Source organism: Manis pentadactyla, chromosome 4 (genome assembly GCF_030020395.1).
Source record: "Manis pentadactyla isolate mManPen7 chromosome 4, mManPen7.hap1, whole genome shotgun sequence".
NCBI lineage: Eukaryota > Metazoa > Chordata > Mammalia > Pholidota > Manidae > Manis > Manis pentadactyla.
This window is the reverse complement of record NC_080022.1, coordinates 56,688,433-56,706,409: the sequence shown is the minus strand read 5'-3', so window position 1 is coordinate 56,706,409 and position 17,977 is coordinate 56,688,433. Positions and strand designations below refer to the sequence as shown.

The following is a 17,977-nucleotide window of genomic DNA, read 5'->3' as shown; positions in this document are numbered from 1 at the left end:
AATCTAGGGGTTGCCAGTAATTGTGGGTTTAAGTCACAGAGGAAAAAAGATAAGAGGAGAGCAAGGCTGGTTTTTCCACAATTAAATGTTGCCTCTCGGGCTTCTCTTGACGGCAGGAATCCAAGGGGTCAGGAACCACCAGCCATATTATTTTTTTCCATGGCTGCCTTCTCTCATTTGTATCCCCTCTTCATTCATGGCAATGAAGAAAAGGTGGGTTCGAAATAAAAAGCTTGTTCTAGCCTACTTTTTCCTTTACGAAACTTGTCAGAAACAAAGCTTTCCGGTGAAACAGATGGGATCCCTCCTGGCAGCTGGCTTTTCCTGCAGGCAGCATAAAGGAATTTTTTTGGGGGAGGAGGCAGAAACCATTGTTAAAATGTAACTTGTCGTTTTCTAGTTATGACTGTTTTTTCTCAAGCATTGCCAAGTACCCTGGTATTTTTGTGTTTGTTACTGTTCAACTCTTACATTAGTCAAACTCAAGTTTTTGACTTGACACTCCAGCTCCGCTGTTAAGTGTCCTGAGGGCAGGAATTCTTTCTACCACAGTGCTCAAACACAGAAGGCAGTTGGTGGTGTTTTAGACTTCTCCACTCATGAAATGGTGGAACCAGAAAGACCTAATCTTGTGATCTAACTTCAACATTTAATGAAAGAACACAGTATGTAAAGAGACTTACTCAATTTGTACAGGTAATTAGTGGCTTTTCCAGAACAAGAAACAGGTCTCCTAACTCATGACATAATGGGAAAGAACTTAAACTGTGGAGTCAGGCAAACCTGGGCTCCTAGTTTGCCCCGCCTCCCACACTAGCAGGATAACCATGCACCTCAGTTTCCCCATTTTGAGATTGCAGGTGATCATTTATATCAGGCTGGCACCTTTGTGGGGCTGAAAATACATACACCTAGTAGGCACTCAAAACTATGAACTTTCCAGAATCACTATTTTATTCCTTTTTAAAATACAACAAGTACCCCCTTTATAAGAAAACTCACATTTCTATTATCTCAAACTCAGAAAATATAGTCCAATTGCTCTTGGTGAGCACTGAGGAGAGAGAACAGGCTAAGCGGGCTCTTAGGTGGATGCAGCCTAGAATGGACTAGAAATGGGAATTGGTCCTGCCGGATGGAAATAGGGGCCGCCAGTGCAAGGCCCTTTCCCATTCCCCGTTCCCCTTCACCCTCCATGTAAGGGCATTTGGTTGGTTGGCTCAGCAGTTAGAGCACCTGTCATGCTGAGCAAGGGGCTTGAGACGTGGGGGTGGTGAGGGAGATGAACAAGTCAGCAGGCCCAAATTGCTTTAGCGGTGATGGGGACATAAATGATGGTAAGCTATGTGATGAGAGGGAAGGAGGCCAGGGGCTGAGGATGGAGTGAGTACACGGAAGGATGCTGTGTGCTCAGGGGCAAGTTTGTGGGGAGCTGCATGCAGCAGCAGAGGCAAGGGGGGTGCCAACAAGACCTGAATGGAAAAAGAAATTATGTCAAAGGAAAGACAGAGCTGGCTAGAGGGGAAGAACAGAAGGAACCAGCTCCTTAGCTGGTTAGCACTGGTGGCCTATTTTGCACGAGGGGCAAAGGAGGTCTTCCAGGGCTCAAGCAAGGGTCATGATTTTTGGTTATGCTTCCTCTGTCTCTCACACAGACTCACACGCCTTCTCTGCCCTCTTTGTGGTGTTATGAATCTGTCTATCTCCTGGAAGCCTGGCTGGCAGCTCAGTATTGTCCCATTGCTGCTCAGAGCTCGAGCTCAGGGACGGTCCTTGCTGATTAATCAAGGGCAGGACCTGAACTGCAAATAGAACCCCAAATTCCGAATGCAGTAATTCCCTACATAAGCCGCGCGAAACAAATACTCTGTGTGAAGAACACTGGCCTGACTCCAGCAATAACACAGCTGTTGAAACAGCTTAGTCACCAGGGCGATGGATGGAGTGTGGCACGGGAATGCCGGGGTGCAGCCATCTGACATTTAGCTGGCCGGCAGCGCTGCTGAGAGCTCACACGGCCTGTGGGAGAGTGAGAGGGAGCCTGTCCCAGCCACAAGCATTGCCTTGTTCCTTCTGAAGCCCAGCCATGACCCCCTCCTTGGGCAGGGCAGATCGAGGAGAGGAAAGAAATGGTTCATGTCTGTTAGACACCTGGTTTCTCCCCCTTAATGATTCATGTTTATTTCCTGGAGACATTTTTTTTTCCTGCCCCAGGGTAGGCAGAGTGTAATTTAGATACAGTGAAGGGGGGAAAGGGGGCTTATTTATCTTATCTAAAAGTGTACGACTTTTAGTTTCCTTGGTGTCCAGGTAATGAATGAGGAAGTTAAAAGAGGGCCAGTCTTGGCCCTTCCTCCTGGTCTTGCCTGGGTTCCTTTAGCAGCTTCATCTGCCAGAGCTCTTCGACTACTTAGCTGGTTTCATCAGGATTTGGGGAGGACAAATAAGCTGCCACAGAGTGACCCCATTCCTCTTCCAGCTCTTTGAAGGGCTGACCTTTGTGTTTTCTCTTTACCCTGGACTTCTTCTGCGCTGTTTGTTTTGGAAGTTGTTAAGTTAAATTAGCCATCCTTTTCCTTTCCTGGTTACTGTATGAGAATGCAGCTGCCAGTCTGTGAACTCCGCCGCCATCTATTTTTAGATTCAGTGTGAATGAAGCCCTCTTCTCTAATTGCATTCAGAGAGAGAGAGAGAGGCAGGTAGATTTTTGTATCCATCAAATCAGCTCTTCTAAATGTCCTGTGCACTGGCAGCGTCCTGGGGAGAAAGCAAAGAAGCCCACTGTGTGTTTTCCTCCCTGGCTGTCAAGTTTGTTTTCTACCCACATTTATGTTGATGGTCAAATAGGAAAGAGTTGTTGCCACATTTGCTTTCCAGTGTTTTAACACTTGCCAGCTTGGATGGTTCTGATTTCTCTGGCTTTGTTAGGAAAAGATTGGTTCATTGTTGAGTTCAGATTCCTTAGAAAACAGGGAAAGTCCTTCTGGTAATATTTTCTACAAGATTAAATAACCTTAAGCATGCAGAGAATGGTGTGGGTGCAGCGGGCCTCCATTTCCTCGGGATCTCCACCTCCCCATCCCCCAGCCCCACCCCAGTCTGCCTTTCACACAGCTGCCAGATCTCCTTGCTTAAACCTCCTTCCAAACGAAACGCTGCAGCAGCATTCAGACGAGCTTCTTGCCATTGTCATTAGACCCTGGCTGCTCTCCAGCCTCGCCTCTTCTCTCCACTTCTCCATTCCCCCCATACTGAATTAGCTGATTTCCTGACTGCACTGCATGAGTCTGTGATTCCATGACTTTTTACATGTGCAGCTCCCTCTGCCTGCAGTTCCTTCCCTTAGTTCATTACCTAGGGAACCCTTACCCTGTGACTTGCAGTTAAACATCACTTCTTCTGATGAGGTGATCCAGAAGATTATGTGTTCTGTGCTATATTCTTGGACCCTCACCCAGCACGCTTGACATCTTTGTGCTGACTGTATACTTTATATATACTCTAGTGTAGTACTAACCACGTGGAATTATATGTATTTTTGTATATGCCTGCCTTCCCCACTGGACTGAGAACCACTAAGGGCAATGACTTTGCTTTGTATCTCTTTTGTATCCTCCACTCTTATGCTTAAAAGTATATGATAAAGGAAAAATGAATTGGATTGGATGGTACGTCTAGTACTGGGGTTGCAGAAGTATACAGAGGCCATCTTGGCAGCACCAACTGTTAGGGGTTCTCAGTTCCTAACGGGCTTCTTTTCCACTTACGGCCAAATGGGCTTGAGTAGATTACCAGGGACATGATATGTTGTACTCAAATGAGTGCTTCACAATTTTTCTTCCCTGGAATCTCTTCCAAGTAGTCCCAATTATTCTCATCCCTATAGACTTGGACAGGCATGGTACAGATCTCAGAGGCCCACCCTTTTATTACTTTGCTTAATCCTTAAACTCAGAGAACTCTTTGGTTTCTCGTCCCTGGGGTTACATCCTGTTTTCTCCTTTGCCCCCACTACCCATCTCCAGCAAAACGTTAGTGCAACTCCATATCATAATTCAGACAGCGAGGGGGAAAGGAGGTGGCACATCCCTCAGAATCGCTTCCCTTAAAAGCTCCCTTTCCATTTGGCCCTGGAGAATAAGCACATTGTTCCTTGATGGGACCTTTGGGGCAAATTTGAGGACCATCCTTTTTTTCTGAAGGTTGTGCATGCGTGTGTGTGTGTGTGTGTGTGAATATACGTGTGCATTTGTGTACATATGTGCAGGAATCTAGGGGAAGAGAAGCAGGCATTGGAGAAAGGAAGTGTGAATGCCATCAAAATAGAGCAAACTATATTTAGACCACACATGTGGTGTATGGAAGTGATGGCGTGACAGAGGAGATTTGGGGTTGTAAAGTATTTGGAGAAAGAAGATGATATTAATTTGACAAATACTTAACAAATATCTATTGTATAAAGGCATAGGTGATAACAGCTGTGAACAAGAGTGAGGCAGTCCCTTGTTTTTAGAAACATTAGCAGGCATGTGGGTAGGGAGGGAGAGGAAGGTAAGCAGTCAGGTGGCCGGGGGTTACACTGTGATGGGAGAAGTGTTCCAGCTGGAGGCACAGGGTGCCACTGTGGGAGGAAGAGGAGCGGCACCTCATCAAGTGTTAGTGAGTGAGGGAAAGGGGAAATGAATTCATGGAATCCTGCATGAGCAGGAGTTAGTCTGGAAGGAGCGTGGGGGTGCAGATAACTGTCTGCATCCCAGAGGAAAAGAAGCCCTTTTGTAATTCACCCTCTCAAAGGAGGCACCTTTTAAAAAATATGATGTACCAGCAGGGACCCTGACTGCAGTCCGTGTAGGTAACCTTGTGATCTTAAAATAGCCGTCAGCATTTACTGAGTGCTTCCTATATGCCAAGCTGTGCTGAGAAGTTTGCACTCATTATCTCATTTAATCCTCACAACTGTAGGAAGCTGGCATTACAGATACCCCATCTGCAGATAGAGAAGTTGGATGACTTGCCCACTGCTGCACAGGCACCAAGGAGTCAGATGGACTAACGTTCCAAGCTGTCTCTCCAGCCTCTGAACTCTGACCCATCGTTCAAAGCTCCAGGAGGGGTGGTAGGCTATCTAGGTGACCTGAGGTATGTAGGTGCCTAATACTAGCCTTTTATGCCTTTTAAGGAGTTTCAACTTTTAAACGTTTGCAGGACAATATAAAGGCATTAGAAGCATTTCAGAAATCATCTTTCTGGCTACAATGTGGAAAACAGATGGCAGTGGGGTGCATATTTGAGTCATCTGGCCTGAGATGATGGTGCCTTTGAACAAGGGAAGTGGCAGTGAGGAGAGAGAGGGGGATAAATCAGCACGATGCAAGGAGCAGAGAGATGACCACATTTGGTGGTTTGGTGTTGCGAATCATGGAAGTAGAGACATCCAGTGGGAAATGATTGTACAGATTTGAAACAAAAGAGGGAAATCTGAACTTGACAAGGTGACTGGCATCCAGGGACCACATGAGACTCCTCAGGGCAAGTGTGCTGAGTTATAGGGGGAGAGAGCTACGCGATGACCTGGCGAACGCCAATCGATGTAGTTTTTCTGTATTCTGTGGTCCTTCAGATCATTTGTTTACAGTTGATATCCCTGGCCACTTTTCTAAAGGTACAGCCTCTAAGCAGTACAATGGGGGTACAGTAGAAATCAGTGGATGATTTCTAACTGAAAAGATGTCACTTTGCAAAGGGCCTGATGTAAGGAATGCTCCTCCTTGTCCTAATCATGTCTCCTAGCTTACTTCAACTAGAAGAATTAGCTTCAGAGCATAGCAAGGAACCACTTTGAAAATGCTTAGAAAAATGTCTTCTACATGTGGAAAATATTTCTCCACAATGCAAATGCTGGACATGATGGAGAAAAATGAGAAGTAATGTGAGCTAAACTGTTAGGCTGGTTTGCAAAATAATTGGACTCATTCATTTTTATAACTGCTCACACCCAGGCCTGTAGGGCATCTTAAGAAAACAGCCAGGGCCAAATTTATAATTAGCTGAGTCCATTTTTGCTAGACTTAACCATGGATGTAGGACAGGGTTTGGTTTTGTTATTCCTTAATTGAAAGCGTCAAGAAAATACAAGCCAGGTCAGAGAGTTTTTGATTGGGGAAGGAGCTCTGGAATAAATAACCCCAGATGTTATGTCTGCTGGAGGCTGGGAGGAGGCTGGTCTGTGCAGCCTCCTTCTGAGGTTACCCAAACAACCCCCCGTGACTGGCATCTCCCCGATGGAACATGGGAATGCATGTGAGCATTTTTAAATCTCTTCAGTTTTTTCCCAGGTCAAGAGCCCAGGAAAATCAAGGTTTCTCAGGGAACCTATAATCTTTTGACAACCATAAAATAATTCTTTATTTCCTCTTAATGTAACTTGTCCTCCCCTTCCTCCCCTTTATTTCCAGTTAATTGGTCAGCCGAATCATCCTGGGACTGGATGGAAAGAGAACTGGTATTTTTAAGTGCCTGTGGGCCAAGGGGTCCTGTCAACAGCCTTGGGAAGCAGGTCCCACTATTTCTATCTTGCAGAGGTGGAAACTGAGACTTGAGGTCACTCTACCAGAAAGACATAAAGATAAAATTCAAAAGCAGATCTGTTTGGCCTCCATAGTCTTTGTGCTCTCCTGGCTGGCAATTGCCCATTTCAAAAAGTGTAAGTGTGAAGCATTCTGATGACTTCCCCTGTGAAGCCTCATCTTCCATCACTTCACACCCCCAGGTCCATTCTTACATTAAGCAGCTGCCCTAGGTTTCTTGGGGAGCACAAACTCTTTCCTGGCTATTTGTTCCCCCCAACCATTTTTGGCTTATGCAAAAGACTTGCTGTCTTCTCTGGCTTTCCTCTTGTCTTTGGAAAACTGGTTGGCAAATGCTTTTCTGATGCAGGGCAGGGCAGTTTAACTAGTACAAAGATACATGCTTCCTAAGGCTGTGATTAGTTAATGCCTCCGGATAGGGCAGAGATCTTTCCTTCCAGCTGTAATGAAACTCTGCAGTGGGAGTCGGTTCCTTCAGAACCCTAGTGAAGGTTTCCTCACGTTCAGAGCACTGCCCCATAACACGATGGAAATCGTAAGTGTGAAGAGCCACAGTACCTTTCCGTACCTCCCTTCTCAGTATTCTGAATGAATTTTCCAGCTAACCAGAGTGTGTCTCCAAAGCCATTTGAGAAATGGGAAGCTTGAACAGTCCTTAGGATATTAAAGGTACTGGTCTGGCATAGGCGTGGAGAACCATGCATTTCAAATCTGTAAATGCCCCACGCTGATACCTTACACCTTTACCCCATGGAACTGGTATAACCAGTGTCCTTGTTTTATAGGGAAGGTTCTCCAGGTGCCAGAGTTACCTTGGCCTTCCTGCCATTCTCCCAGGGAGTTCAGATTGGATTCTTCACTTTCATTATCTCTGGAGGTGGCGGTGGCAGCGGGGGGAGGATTGTATCGCCAACGCAGTGTCCCAGGAGTCATGAAACTGGTGCTTTATTACACGCAACGTAGACATTAAAGCTGAACTTTATTTCCGAGTCCATTGGAGGCAGGAGAGAAGATGATTCAGGTGGCTGACTTCACAGCTTTGCCGGGTTCCTCTGCCCAGCACTTTCCTGTTTCTGACTTTTGTGCTCTAGGTTTGGGTAGAGGTCCATAGTGGGGAGTTCTGTGTTCCTGACTCCTGGTAATTATTTTGAATTAAAGGTAGGTATAAGGCTTTACTTCCCTAATAAAATGATAAAAAGAAAAGCTAACCCTTCATGCTTTCTGCACTGTTCCAAGCACTTTTCAGGTGGTAATTAATTTAATGATCGCAGAATCCTAAGAGGGAAGTCCTGTTCTAACAGGGTAAGGAGCCTGAGAGTCCATCCTTGGGTCCAGTGAGAGGTGAGATGGTCACTTGAACCAGCTGTTCTTCTGTGGTTTCTGTTCTTAAGGTACGCCGTGAGAGACAGCAAAAGGATCTATGACTGGGCCATGAAGCCCTAGAAGCCCGAGTCTGATGTTTCTTGGTGGGGGGGGGGATGTTCCAAGCTGACTCCTCCACATCCGCATCAGGAATGGTAACACAGGAAGTAGGTGATGTGTGAGGATTAGGCAGAACATGTGATCAGGTTCATGAAAAATAACAGAAAGCTTTATTTGATGTTAGAATGGAAAAGCAGAATGGTGGTACGGGGGCAGCATGAAAAGTGTCCCCTCCAGCATGAGTTGAGTCACCTGATGTTTTATTAACTGAACCGCACAGAGATTTTTTTTCTTTTTGTTTTAGTTTAGTTTTTGTTTTTAGTGAATTCATTACTGTCATTTAAAAATTGAGAGATGTTTCATAACAATCTGAATTTCTCGCTTCTCTTGCAAAAAGCAGAAGGTCTGGTAAGACCAGCATAAACATGTACGCCTCATGATGACTCTGGCCCGGAGCTAAAAGCAGCTGCCTGCGATAGATGGAGCTTACTGCCCCGTGCAAGCCCAGCCTGGCCCCGGGCCATGCATGTAGTCAGGGCCATGGCATGAACCCAGGTGTCCCGGGGTTCCAGGTCCACGCTGTTTGCATCACATTGCACTTTTCCACTCAGTTTTCTGAAATGGTACCTGTAGATTTCAGCAGTTCTTCCCTTCAAAACTCAGATTAGAGAATTCCAGACCTAATACAAACCCTGCTCACTGCGTCCCAAGAATACTACGTGTTTGTTCCCTGTGGAGAGCTGCAAAGAGTGTTGGTCAGAGTCAAATGGCCCCTTGCATGTAGTGTGCTGAGTCAACTGTTAAAGTCTCTTTTGAGTTGTTTTCTACCAACAAAGCTAGCAGAGGGAAGTGGGGCTCTGGGGTGATCCACTCCAAAGTTTAAGTCCCAGCTTTGCCAATTACCAGCCATGTATTCTTGGGCAGTTTATATAACTTTTTCCTCATAGGATGGATGTGAAGACTATATGAGAGAACGTTTATGTGGAGCCTTTGTTTTTATTAAATACTTCCATATTCACATTTTATGACAAGTTTGAGAGGCTACTTTCATCACAAGTTGGCCAGTTTTTGTTAAGCAATATAAAAAAGATGATTGTCTTTAGTACGGTTTCAGAATAGTTGTCTGCCTCATTTTACCAACAACAATATGACTCAAGACAAGTTCTTATCTGAGGATGTCGGTTCACTTATCCGTGCCCACATCATGGATTTGTTGGGAAAATTAAATAAGGTAATTTTACTGAAAGTCAGGGGGCTAAATATGTAATAATTATACATGAAAACCGTATTTAAAATTTTTGTTTGTTTTTAACAGCATCTTTTAAAACTGTTTCCTTTGGGGAATCCCCACAGACAGGAATAACTCTTCAGACTGGGAGCAGGCCGTGCAGTGAACCCGCCTGACCTTCCCTCTTGCTGAGGTCCCTACTGTGAACTAGGCACACCCCTAACATCAGTGGGGCCCAGGGCAAGAGTACCTATGAAGGCATGACTGCCCGTATGTCTAAATATTGAAAAGTGATAAATCAGGCCAACCAAGTTCTACTGTCCAATTGTAACAAATTTACTTCCAGATAAACTGGAAGGCTAGGTTTGAATTTGATTCCTCAACTCCTTAGAATTCAGTGCCAAAATATAACTGGCCAGGGAGTGTGACCTCTAGATGCCTTTTCTTTCCATCCCTGGCTCCATCCCATACAGAGAGCGGCACTGCAGGTTTGGACGCACAAACGTCCAAGCTCAATCTCTGTCCATATTCTTTCTAGAAATAGCAGCCTTTGGCCACTCCTGAGCCCAGGGGTACAAAAGTGGTTGGAGAGTTCCCCCGGGGAGGCCAGATCTGGGGAAGAGGCCCCTCCCAGTCTGTGAAGGTGGGCCTGGAGCTCTCTGAGTAGGGTTTTCGGGGGTCCCGAGTTCCTGGAGCATGTTCTAGGAGTTGGGAGATGAGTTAGGCTCGGCATGGCACATCCCCTTCCCTTCAGGGTCTTCTGTCCTGTGAGGAAGGGAACAGCTAGGAAAGGGCCAGAAGCCAGACCTTTTAGAAGTGTGGGCCCCAGATTAAGCCCTGCCCCCCACCTATGCCTATGGCTGGCACAGCTCCGAACCCCAGGGCTCCAAGAAGCACAATATGTGAAAGGATAGCTTCTTCACAGCTTTTCAGATTTGCATTCTTGAGTCCTGTGGTTCTGGGAATGTCTTCCAGCATAGCTGAAAGTCCCAATTCCTAATCCCAGTGTTAGAAATGGAAAGGCTGTACCTTGGCACCTAATATTGGAGCTCTGGTCAGTTCTTTCTGTTGACCACTAAGGCTGTCAAGCAAGAAGCAGCTGTAACCAGCCTGGCCCTTAATCAAGAGGATATACTAATTCTGAGCATTGCTTCTGCCAAACTGGGCACTCCAGTTTTTATACAGACTCTTACTGTTTGTTCCCTGTTTTTAGCTCTGGGTAAATGCACTGCCTGATGTCCTCCCCTCAGACTGTGCAGAGATGGGCAAATGTAGGACAAATGGGGGTCCAACGATTCTGTGGGCAGGCTTTGACCCAGCTATCTTGCTGTCAGCACCATGCCTCACCTTGTTGCTGTTGAACTGGGCATGTTCCGTCACTTTTACAAAATATCTCTGCTGTGGGAGTTCAGGCTGTGCCCATCTTTGTGGCTGTCAGGAAGCCCTACTTCCTCTGTTTTTCATCTTCAAAAAAATTGTTGCAATCTCTGGTCTGCTCGCATCACTGTCACTTTTCCCCCATGTTTAGCATCCTTTGTTGTCTTATTTCTGGAGTGTCAGGTGGTACAGGAGGAAAACACGAATGACCAATTTACCATGTTTGGGGATTTAAATAGTATTAATTATTTAAGTGGGGGTGCTGATGTTCATTGAGTGTTTATGTACATCTGAATGGCCTCAAATCCCTTCTTCCTTGCATCATTTCTTCCCCTTCCTGGATTTCCTCAGAGAACCAGGGATTTACGACACTGTCAAACTGGCTTCAAGCCACACTGCACCAGTGGATAGAAAAGCCCTAATTTTCTATACGGCAGTTATTCTTAGGGCTTCCCCATGTGACCTCTATGTGTTCAGATTCCAGAGCCTAGGAATGGGCCATCTCATAACCTCAGGACAGCTGACTCTCCAGACATTTTGGAAATGTGGTCTGTGCTTTTGTGTTCTTTTTTTAAAGACTTCTCTGTTCTTGAACTTGCTGAGCATGGTATAAAACAGACAAAATAGATAGATGCAATGTTTATTAATCTAATCTCCTTAATCATTTCTGTGGTGATTAAAACCCATTCATGGCCCTTATTGAGATGGAGGTATATGTGAACATTCATTTGTACAATTATGTGCTCATTCTTGTATTCCTATCTGTGTATAAGTCTTTAATTTTGGAAAATCTCTTCACCTCTTATGTTAACTTTGTCCACAACATAGAGAGGGGTTTTAAGTTTTAGAGAAATAGCAGATCCTATATTTGAGAACTTCTTGGTGGATAATTTTAAAAAGGATACTTTCAGATTAGACTGTGTCCAGAAGGGAGCCGCAAAGGTGTTTAAATCATGTCTGTGAAGCGTGGTTGAAAAAGTTGGTCATTTTTATTGGAGAGTGGGTAAAAAATGAGGCAGATAAGATAGGGCTTCAAGTGTCTAAGACACTTCTGTAGAAGGACCTTATCTTCCGTGTGCCTCCTCTGGCAGATGGAGGACCAGTGGGGCAAGTTACAGGGGTGTAAGTGCTGCCTGGTGCTCAGAACCTGACCATCTGAGCTGCCTCAGAGAGAGTGAGATGCCCCCTACCTCTGGAGGAGTTGAGTGGAAGCCCTTTGACTCCTTGGCAGAGTGATTATGGGAGAGGAGCCAGCATCCATCTTAGACATTCATCCTGACTTTTTTAATATATTTTGTCTTGCTGGTTTCCATAGCAGAACCTAGAGGAGTTTTCGCACCATTTCCAATCTGTCTTCCCAGGAGCCATTTCTGAGTTGTACATCCTTTTTCTAATAGGAGAAAATGCAGAAGTTTCCATGGACGTTTCCCTGGCTTACCGTGATGATATGCTTGCTGAATGGACTGAAATGGCCCACGAGAGAGTGCCCCGGAAACTCAAATGTACCTTCACGTCCCCCAAGGTAGGACGCCTTGATGTCTAAATTGGTTGGAATTTTATTTGGTTTTCAGGTTTGCGGGAAGATTTGCTTTACAATTTACAGACATGTTTCTTGTTTCTTAGTACACATGGCCCACAAAGGTTTGCTTATCATCCGCTGTCTTGTTGGAGAAAAAGGCAATGTAGATTTTTCACATCCCTGCAGAGGAAGAAAGAACAGAGGAAGGAGTGAATGTTAGTTGTTTCTCTGAATTAGCTCCATAAAAATAAACTCTTGGTTCTTTAGTTAACAGCTGAAAGTGTCTGAAGAATGTTGCAAAGTTATTTTGAGGTGTGAGAATCTGTTCAGATGGGATCAATGCTTGTGTCTGCTTCTCTGTTTCTTAGGCATCATTTGTTGCCAAAGGTAACATGCAGGTATGAAGGCGAAAAATCCCAGTGAATTCCACAAACAAAAACAGGACCCAAGGGAGGAAATTTAGTTTCATTCAGCTGAGACCTGAGTGTTCTAACCCGTCTTTGAGACTCTCCCTTCTCTGGTTCCTGCAGGGCCACTCATTCGACTGCCCAAGGAAAGGAAGTTGCCACCTGCCCTGAAAATAGCAAGACATTTTATTTAGGGCAAAGGGATTAGATCCTCATCAATGAAAATGTAGGGATTGAGTCAGTGACCCTCGGAAGATAGTGGGAGTTGATGACATGAGGCCATATCAGAATTAGCCAGGGGCTCTTTTCAAATGCCAGGTGCTTCCCTCACACATGCCTCCTTGAGATTCTGATCCCCTACCCCTGCTTCCCCACCCACACTTGAAAGTTTCTCTGACTGAAATGGAGCCATAGTTACTGATACTCGTTGTTGGTCATATTCCTCAAGGTTGTATATGTGGAGCACCATCAGCGAGGTGGTCTCTGATGTCCCCTCGGGTACAGGGATAGTCTCATTTTCTTTGTGTGACATGTCTGGGAGGCCAAACTGCGGCAAAGCACATTCTTGATTGTATTGTTTGTCACTTGACAGCTTCTGATCTGTTGCTTCTGCTCAGGGTTTGGACAGCTCTGTAGTCCCTGCTCTGCTGATCAATATAGTTCCTCTTCTCCCCTGGCAATCACATTCCTAACTTTGCTTTTGCTTATAACTGTGAACATGAGCTTCCTTGTGGAATGGTAGGAATGGCAAGTTGAAGCCTCTGAGCTCTGTCTGTCCTGTCCTGAAGAGGAGTAAGGTTGGGTGGGGCAGGGTCACAGTATTAGCAGTAGCTAAAAGCATGGATTTGGGGCACAACGTAACTTGGCTTCAGTTCCAGGCTGTATCACTTATTGACTGTGTACCTTAGGCAAATTTATCTAATCTGTCCAAGTTTCAGTTTCTCTTCTGCAAAATGGGAGGATAATAGCTGCTTTGGGATTCTTTGTGAGGACCGGATGAGGTAATGAACATAAGCAGGGTGAGCTTATCATTCAGCATCCAGTCTGGAATGTGTTAGAGAGTGAAAAAGAATGTTAACCAGGTGGGCCACTAGGACCCTCGTGGCAAACCATATGCCCTTCACATAAACACCTGTCGGGGCACGTGGCGGTTATAAAGTTTTCCTTCCCCAGAGCTATGGTGTGTGACCTGAGGAATCAGCACCACCGGGAGCTTATAGGAAATGCAGATTCCCGGGTCACACTCAAAACCTACCCAATAGAAATCACAGGGTGTAGGATCAAGGAATCTGTTTTAACAGAAGTTCAAATCCTTCTCTTAGGCTCAGTAAAGTTTGGGGATCACTGCCCTAGACCTTCTGCTGTTATAGATAGGGTCCCCCCAAAATACTATCTGGAATTGTTTTGGGCAGGCCACTGGGGGCAATCTTAAGGTGAAAATGAATGGTAGAGAGTAACTGGAGGTAGCAGGAGAGAGGGAGAGTAGACATTTTCAGATCTTCCTATGCAGTGGAGGAAATTAATGAAAACCTTTCTAGCCGTCGCTACAAGCTGATTGCATCTTTCCGAGGTGAGACTGGTTGGATATCTAAGCTCAAGGATATAAAGCTTTGGGATATGGAATTTCATCCTCAGAAAAGGGAAAAGTTGTTTCTTGCTTTACTTATCCATTTATAGGGCACTGAGTAGCAGAGTGAAGGGGAGGTCATTAAAAAGCCTGTGACTGCTTCTTAATGATGGTTGCTTAATTATCTTTAGGATGTGTTGATCCCTTTTGAGAAAGATTAAACCTTGAAAAGTGTGAAGGAAAGGAATCATCAAATCTACTCTTTGATTGCAGTGAAATTTAGTCTTGAGTCTGAAGATTAAATGAGAAATTGCTTTAAAGCTTTTTAGTCCCTAGTGGATTCTGAAGTTAAAAAAAAAAAAGTCAAGTTGCCACCTGCTGTAATTTGTCCTAATTAGCTAGTCTCATGCTGGAGTTGGAGGGAGGGCTGAGGGGGATGAGGGAAGGAAAAGGAAGAGCGGGGAGAGTATCTTCCCTAAATGCCCTAAATACTGGCAGAGGCAGAACCTCAATGCATAAGGAGAAGTTCCCACAGGGTGCAGTGAGTGTGTCCCTGAGGCAGGTAGGCCAGGCCGGGACCCCAGAATGGGTGTATCTAATTGGGTGAACTTGGGTACATGGGTCTCATGGAGTGGCAGTGTTACTCTCTCTGTAACGACAGGGAAGTGGCGGACTCCCAGAGACCCATGACGGGTATTAGAAGGAACAGGGGAGATCATTTCCTTTAACCTTCCTGTTTTACTTAGGAGGAAAGTGAGGCCAAGTGAGGTAGGTGGCCTTCCCTAGGGACCCAGCAATGGGCCAGGTTAGGGCTAGAATCTAAGTCCCCTGGCTTGGGGGTCCATGTGCTCCTTACCACAGCATGATGCCTGCCTGCAGGCATTCTGAGGCAAGGCCATTCCTTCTGGCCTGCTGTACTCCGGTATCCCATCAGGGCTGGAGGCTGGGCTTAGAGACCCCTGGCCTCACCTGGTACTGGGTCTACTTTTGGGACCTTGGGTAAGATGCATAATCAAGTTTAGTGGCATTAGACTAAATGAGTTTGGTTCCCTTCCCCCTCAAACTCTCAATTTCTAGAAATAAAACAAGACTAACTGGAAACACATCAGAAAACAAACCCTCATCTTTCTGTTACCACAGAAGGTAATCAGCCTCCTCAGTGTAGCTTAATCTGAGGCTGAATTAGAGCCTGAATGTATTGTCAGTAGTTTCTGCAGAGCTGCAATACTAGCCCTGATTTGTAAATATGAGAGAGAAAAGAGCAGAGGGGAGAAAAAGCAGTCTGTACAGGAAGAATCATCCAGAATGCAGCTGAGGTTTGGAAAAGAAGCAGTATTCTCACCAAGTCCAATCAACTGGTAGTTCTGATAAGAACCCCTCAAACTTTAGAGGATGAAAAACTATCATGATTGATTAGTGATGTCTGCTGTGAATGGGGAAGGGAAGAGTAGAAGCACATAAGCCAGATATTTCTGTTCCACCTCTGCTTTTGTCCTGTGGGTCTTTTGTTTCTGTGCAAAGGTCAGTTTATTTCACTCTTAAGTTCTGACTGTCCAATCAGGAGCTCCCCCAGATCATGGAAGGGGCAGAGACCCTTCATATGTTAGTTAGACTAGACTCTTTGTTATCTTATTTCTCATTTCTCTACTGGGCTTTTTACTCTGATGATACACAAAAAATTAGGGATTCCCTGAGAATTCAGGCTTAGGAACAACAAATTAAATTTCCCATCACTTGATCAGGAGGTGTATGTCAAGCAAACATGGGCATTATAAACATATTAATAAGCTGGCATATAAATTCTGATGGCAGGCATTCATCTTTTTTTATCAGGGTAATGTCCCTGGCTGCCAAAGCTCATGCTTTTACAAGCCCATATTTACCCCTTACCCCTGCCTCTTGACAGGGACACATAGCCTGGTGAGGAAAAGCAAGAATTTAGTTTTCAAAAAGCAAGTACTTCTACTCTATAATCTCCCCACCACCATGCTCTAAGCAGTTCCTCTTCAATTCTTGACAGTTCAAAAAAACCCAAGAGGCTTTTCTAGAAATGGGGCTAAACTTTTGTTTAATTAAAATTTCTGCTCCCTCTTCCATCTTGCCTCCAGGGCAGTAAGGAAGCTTGCAAGGCAGAGAATTCTGAGTGGATGACTTTAAAAACTAACCCCGTTATTGCCTTGCATCCCTCTGTCTTCCCCAAATTACGAGGGCTCTTTGAGTTGATTTTTTATTTATCAAATCAATAAGAACATTTTTACCTTCTTGGACCTTCTCCTTTAGGCCCAAACCATGGAAATAATTAGCCATCAACCAAGAGTGAGGATCATCAGCAAGGGCTTCCCCCTGAATATTTAGGAAGTTGACTGCTCCACTGAGTCTTACTGGTGGTCTCCAATGATAAGCTGCAAATTAAAAGCCCTTAATAGCCCAGGTAGACCAGATAGTCTGATGCAAGGCTCAGCTGAGGACTGAAGAGCTGAAAAGAGTATTGAGAGATAGAAGAGAGTTCTCCTTTTTGTCTTAAAAAAAGTGTCTGGTTCTATCACAAGTGTGGCTGGTTTTTTTTGTTTTTGTTTTTGGAGGGAGGCAAGACGGTAGCACCATGCCTCCTGTGTGCCCTACTATCTGTACTTTTAAGGTATACCTTTAAGCATTAGCTTTTAAGGATTGGTGATAGGAGGCAGAGTTATACAATTCAGACAGTGTCTGTTGGGGAAATAGTGATCCTGCCTCAATGCCTCAAACTTGTCTTCTTCCAGACCTCCGAGCATGAGGGCCGTTACTATGAATGTGATGTCCTCCCTTTCATGGAAATCGGGTCTGTGGCTCATAAGTACTACCTTCTAAACATCCGGCTGCCTGTAAATGAGAAGAAGAAAATCAACGTTGGAATTGGGGAGATAAAGGATATTCGACTGGTGGTACATGAATCTAATTGATCCAGGCAACCTTTGACATTAGAACACTGGCTAAGAACACTTGTTTGTGAGCATGTGTATTGGAAGGGAACTCAATCTCACTCTTGGCATCTCCATGGCCCAATTATTTCATCTGAGAAATAGGAATAATAATATACCCATGATGGCTAAGATCATAAATGTGTGAGAGATCACAGAAATGGGAAGTAATGTAATTATTGTGCCCTTTTAAGATTTTATTATAATAATCATGATTGCATAGTAAATAACACCAAGATTAAAGTAGTTTGTTTTACACATTTCACCTTGCAAGTACAAATGTTAAAGGGAGCAGTGGTATTTCAGGTTCTTTCCATTTTACATGTTTAAAAGGGGAAAAAGTGGAACATGGAGCAAGAGGCCATTTTTTTTAACCTAAAAAAAAAATCACACAAGAAATACATATTATTGTAGAAAATTAGGAAGCACAAATAAACATGTAGATGTACCTAAAAATTATCTGTAATATCCTACTCTCTGGAGAAATAACCACTGTTGAAGTTTTGATATATCTCTTTTCCAGATTTTTTCTAACATATAAACCTTCCCTTACAAAAAAAGGGTCATATTCAACTGACTTTTGTTTCTTGCTTTTCTCATTTAATGGTATATTGTGAATATAATATAATACACTTTTCAATACTGCTTAGCATTCCACTGTATAGATTTACCTTAAATCTACAGAAAAATTACCAATTTGGAGAATCTATGATATCTTCAATTTTTCAGTGAAAACTGACAGAAGAATCTTTGAATTCTGTTCCTAAAATCATTCCCTTCATACAGAGTGGGTCCATTTGTGGGCCCTCTGTGGTGCCTGCCGAGGGGGCAGGGGGCAATGACAGTACATGCTGTGAATGTTAAAGCTCTTCATCTTGAAAGTGCAGCAGAAAAGTCCTCCCTCTTCTCCCCA

General features: G+C 44.4%; 1 protein-coding gene across 4 annotated transcripts in view; it reads left to right on the top strand.

Moving 5' to 3' along the window:
- The window catches only part of WLS (Wnt ligand secretion mediator), a 96,921-nt gene that overhangs the window by 49,623 nt on the left and 29,321 nt on the right, over positions 1–17,977 (top strand). For all 4 annotated transcript variants that reach the window (XM_057500313.1, XM_036910795.2, XM_057500312.1 and 1 more), the window contains 2 exons: positions 12,012–12,136; positions 16,867–17,028. In XM_057500313.1, coding sequence (XP_057356296.1) covers positions 12,012–12,136; positions 16,867–17,028 — 287 coding nt within the window. The remainder of the gene's footprint in view (positions 1–12,011; positions 12,137–16,866; positions 17,029–17,977) is intronic.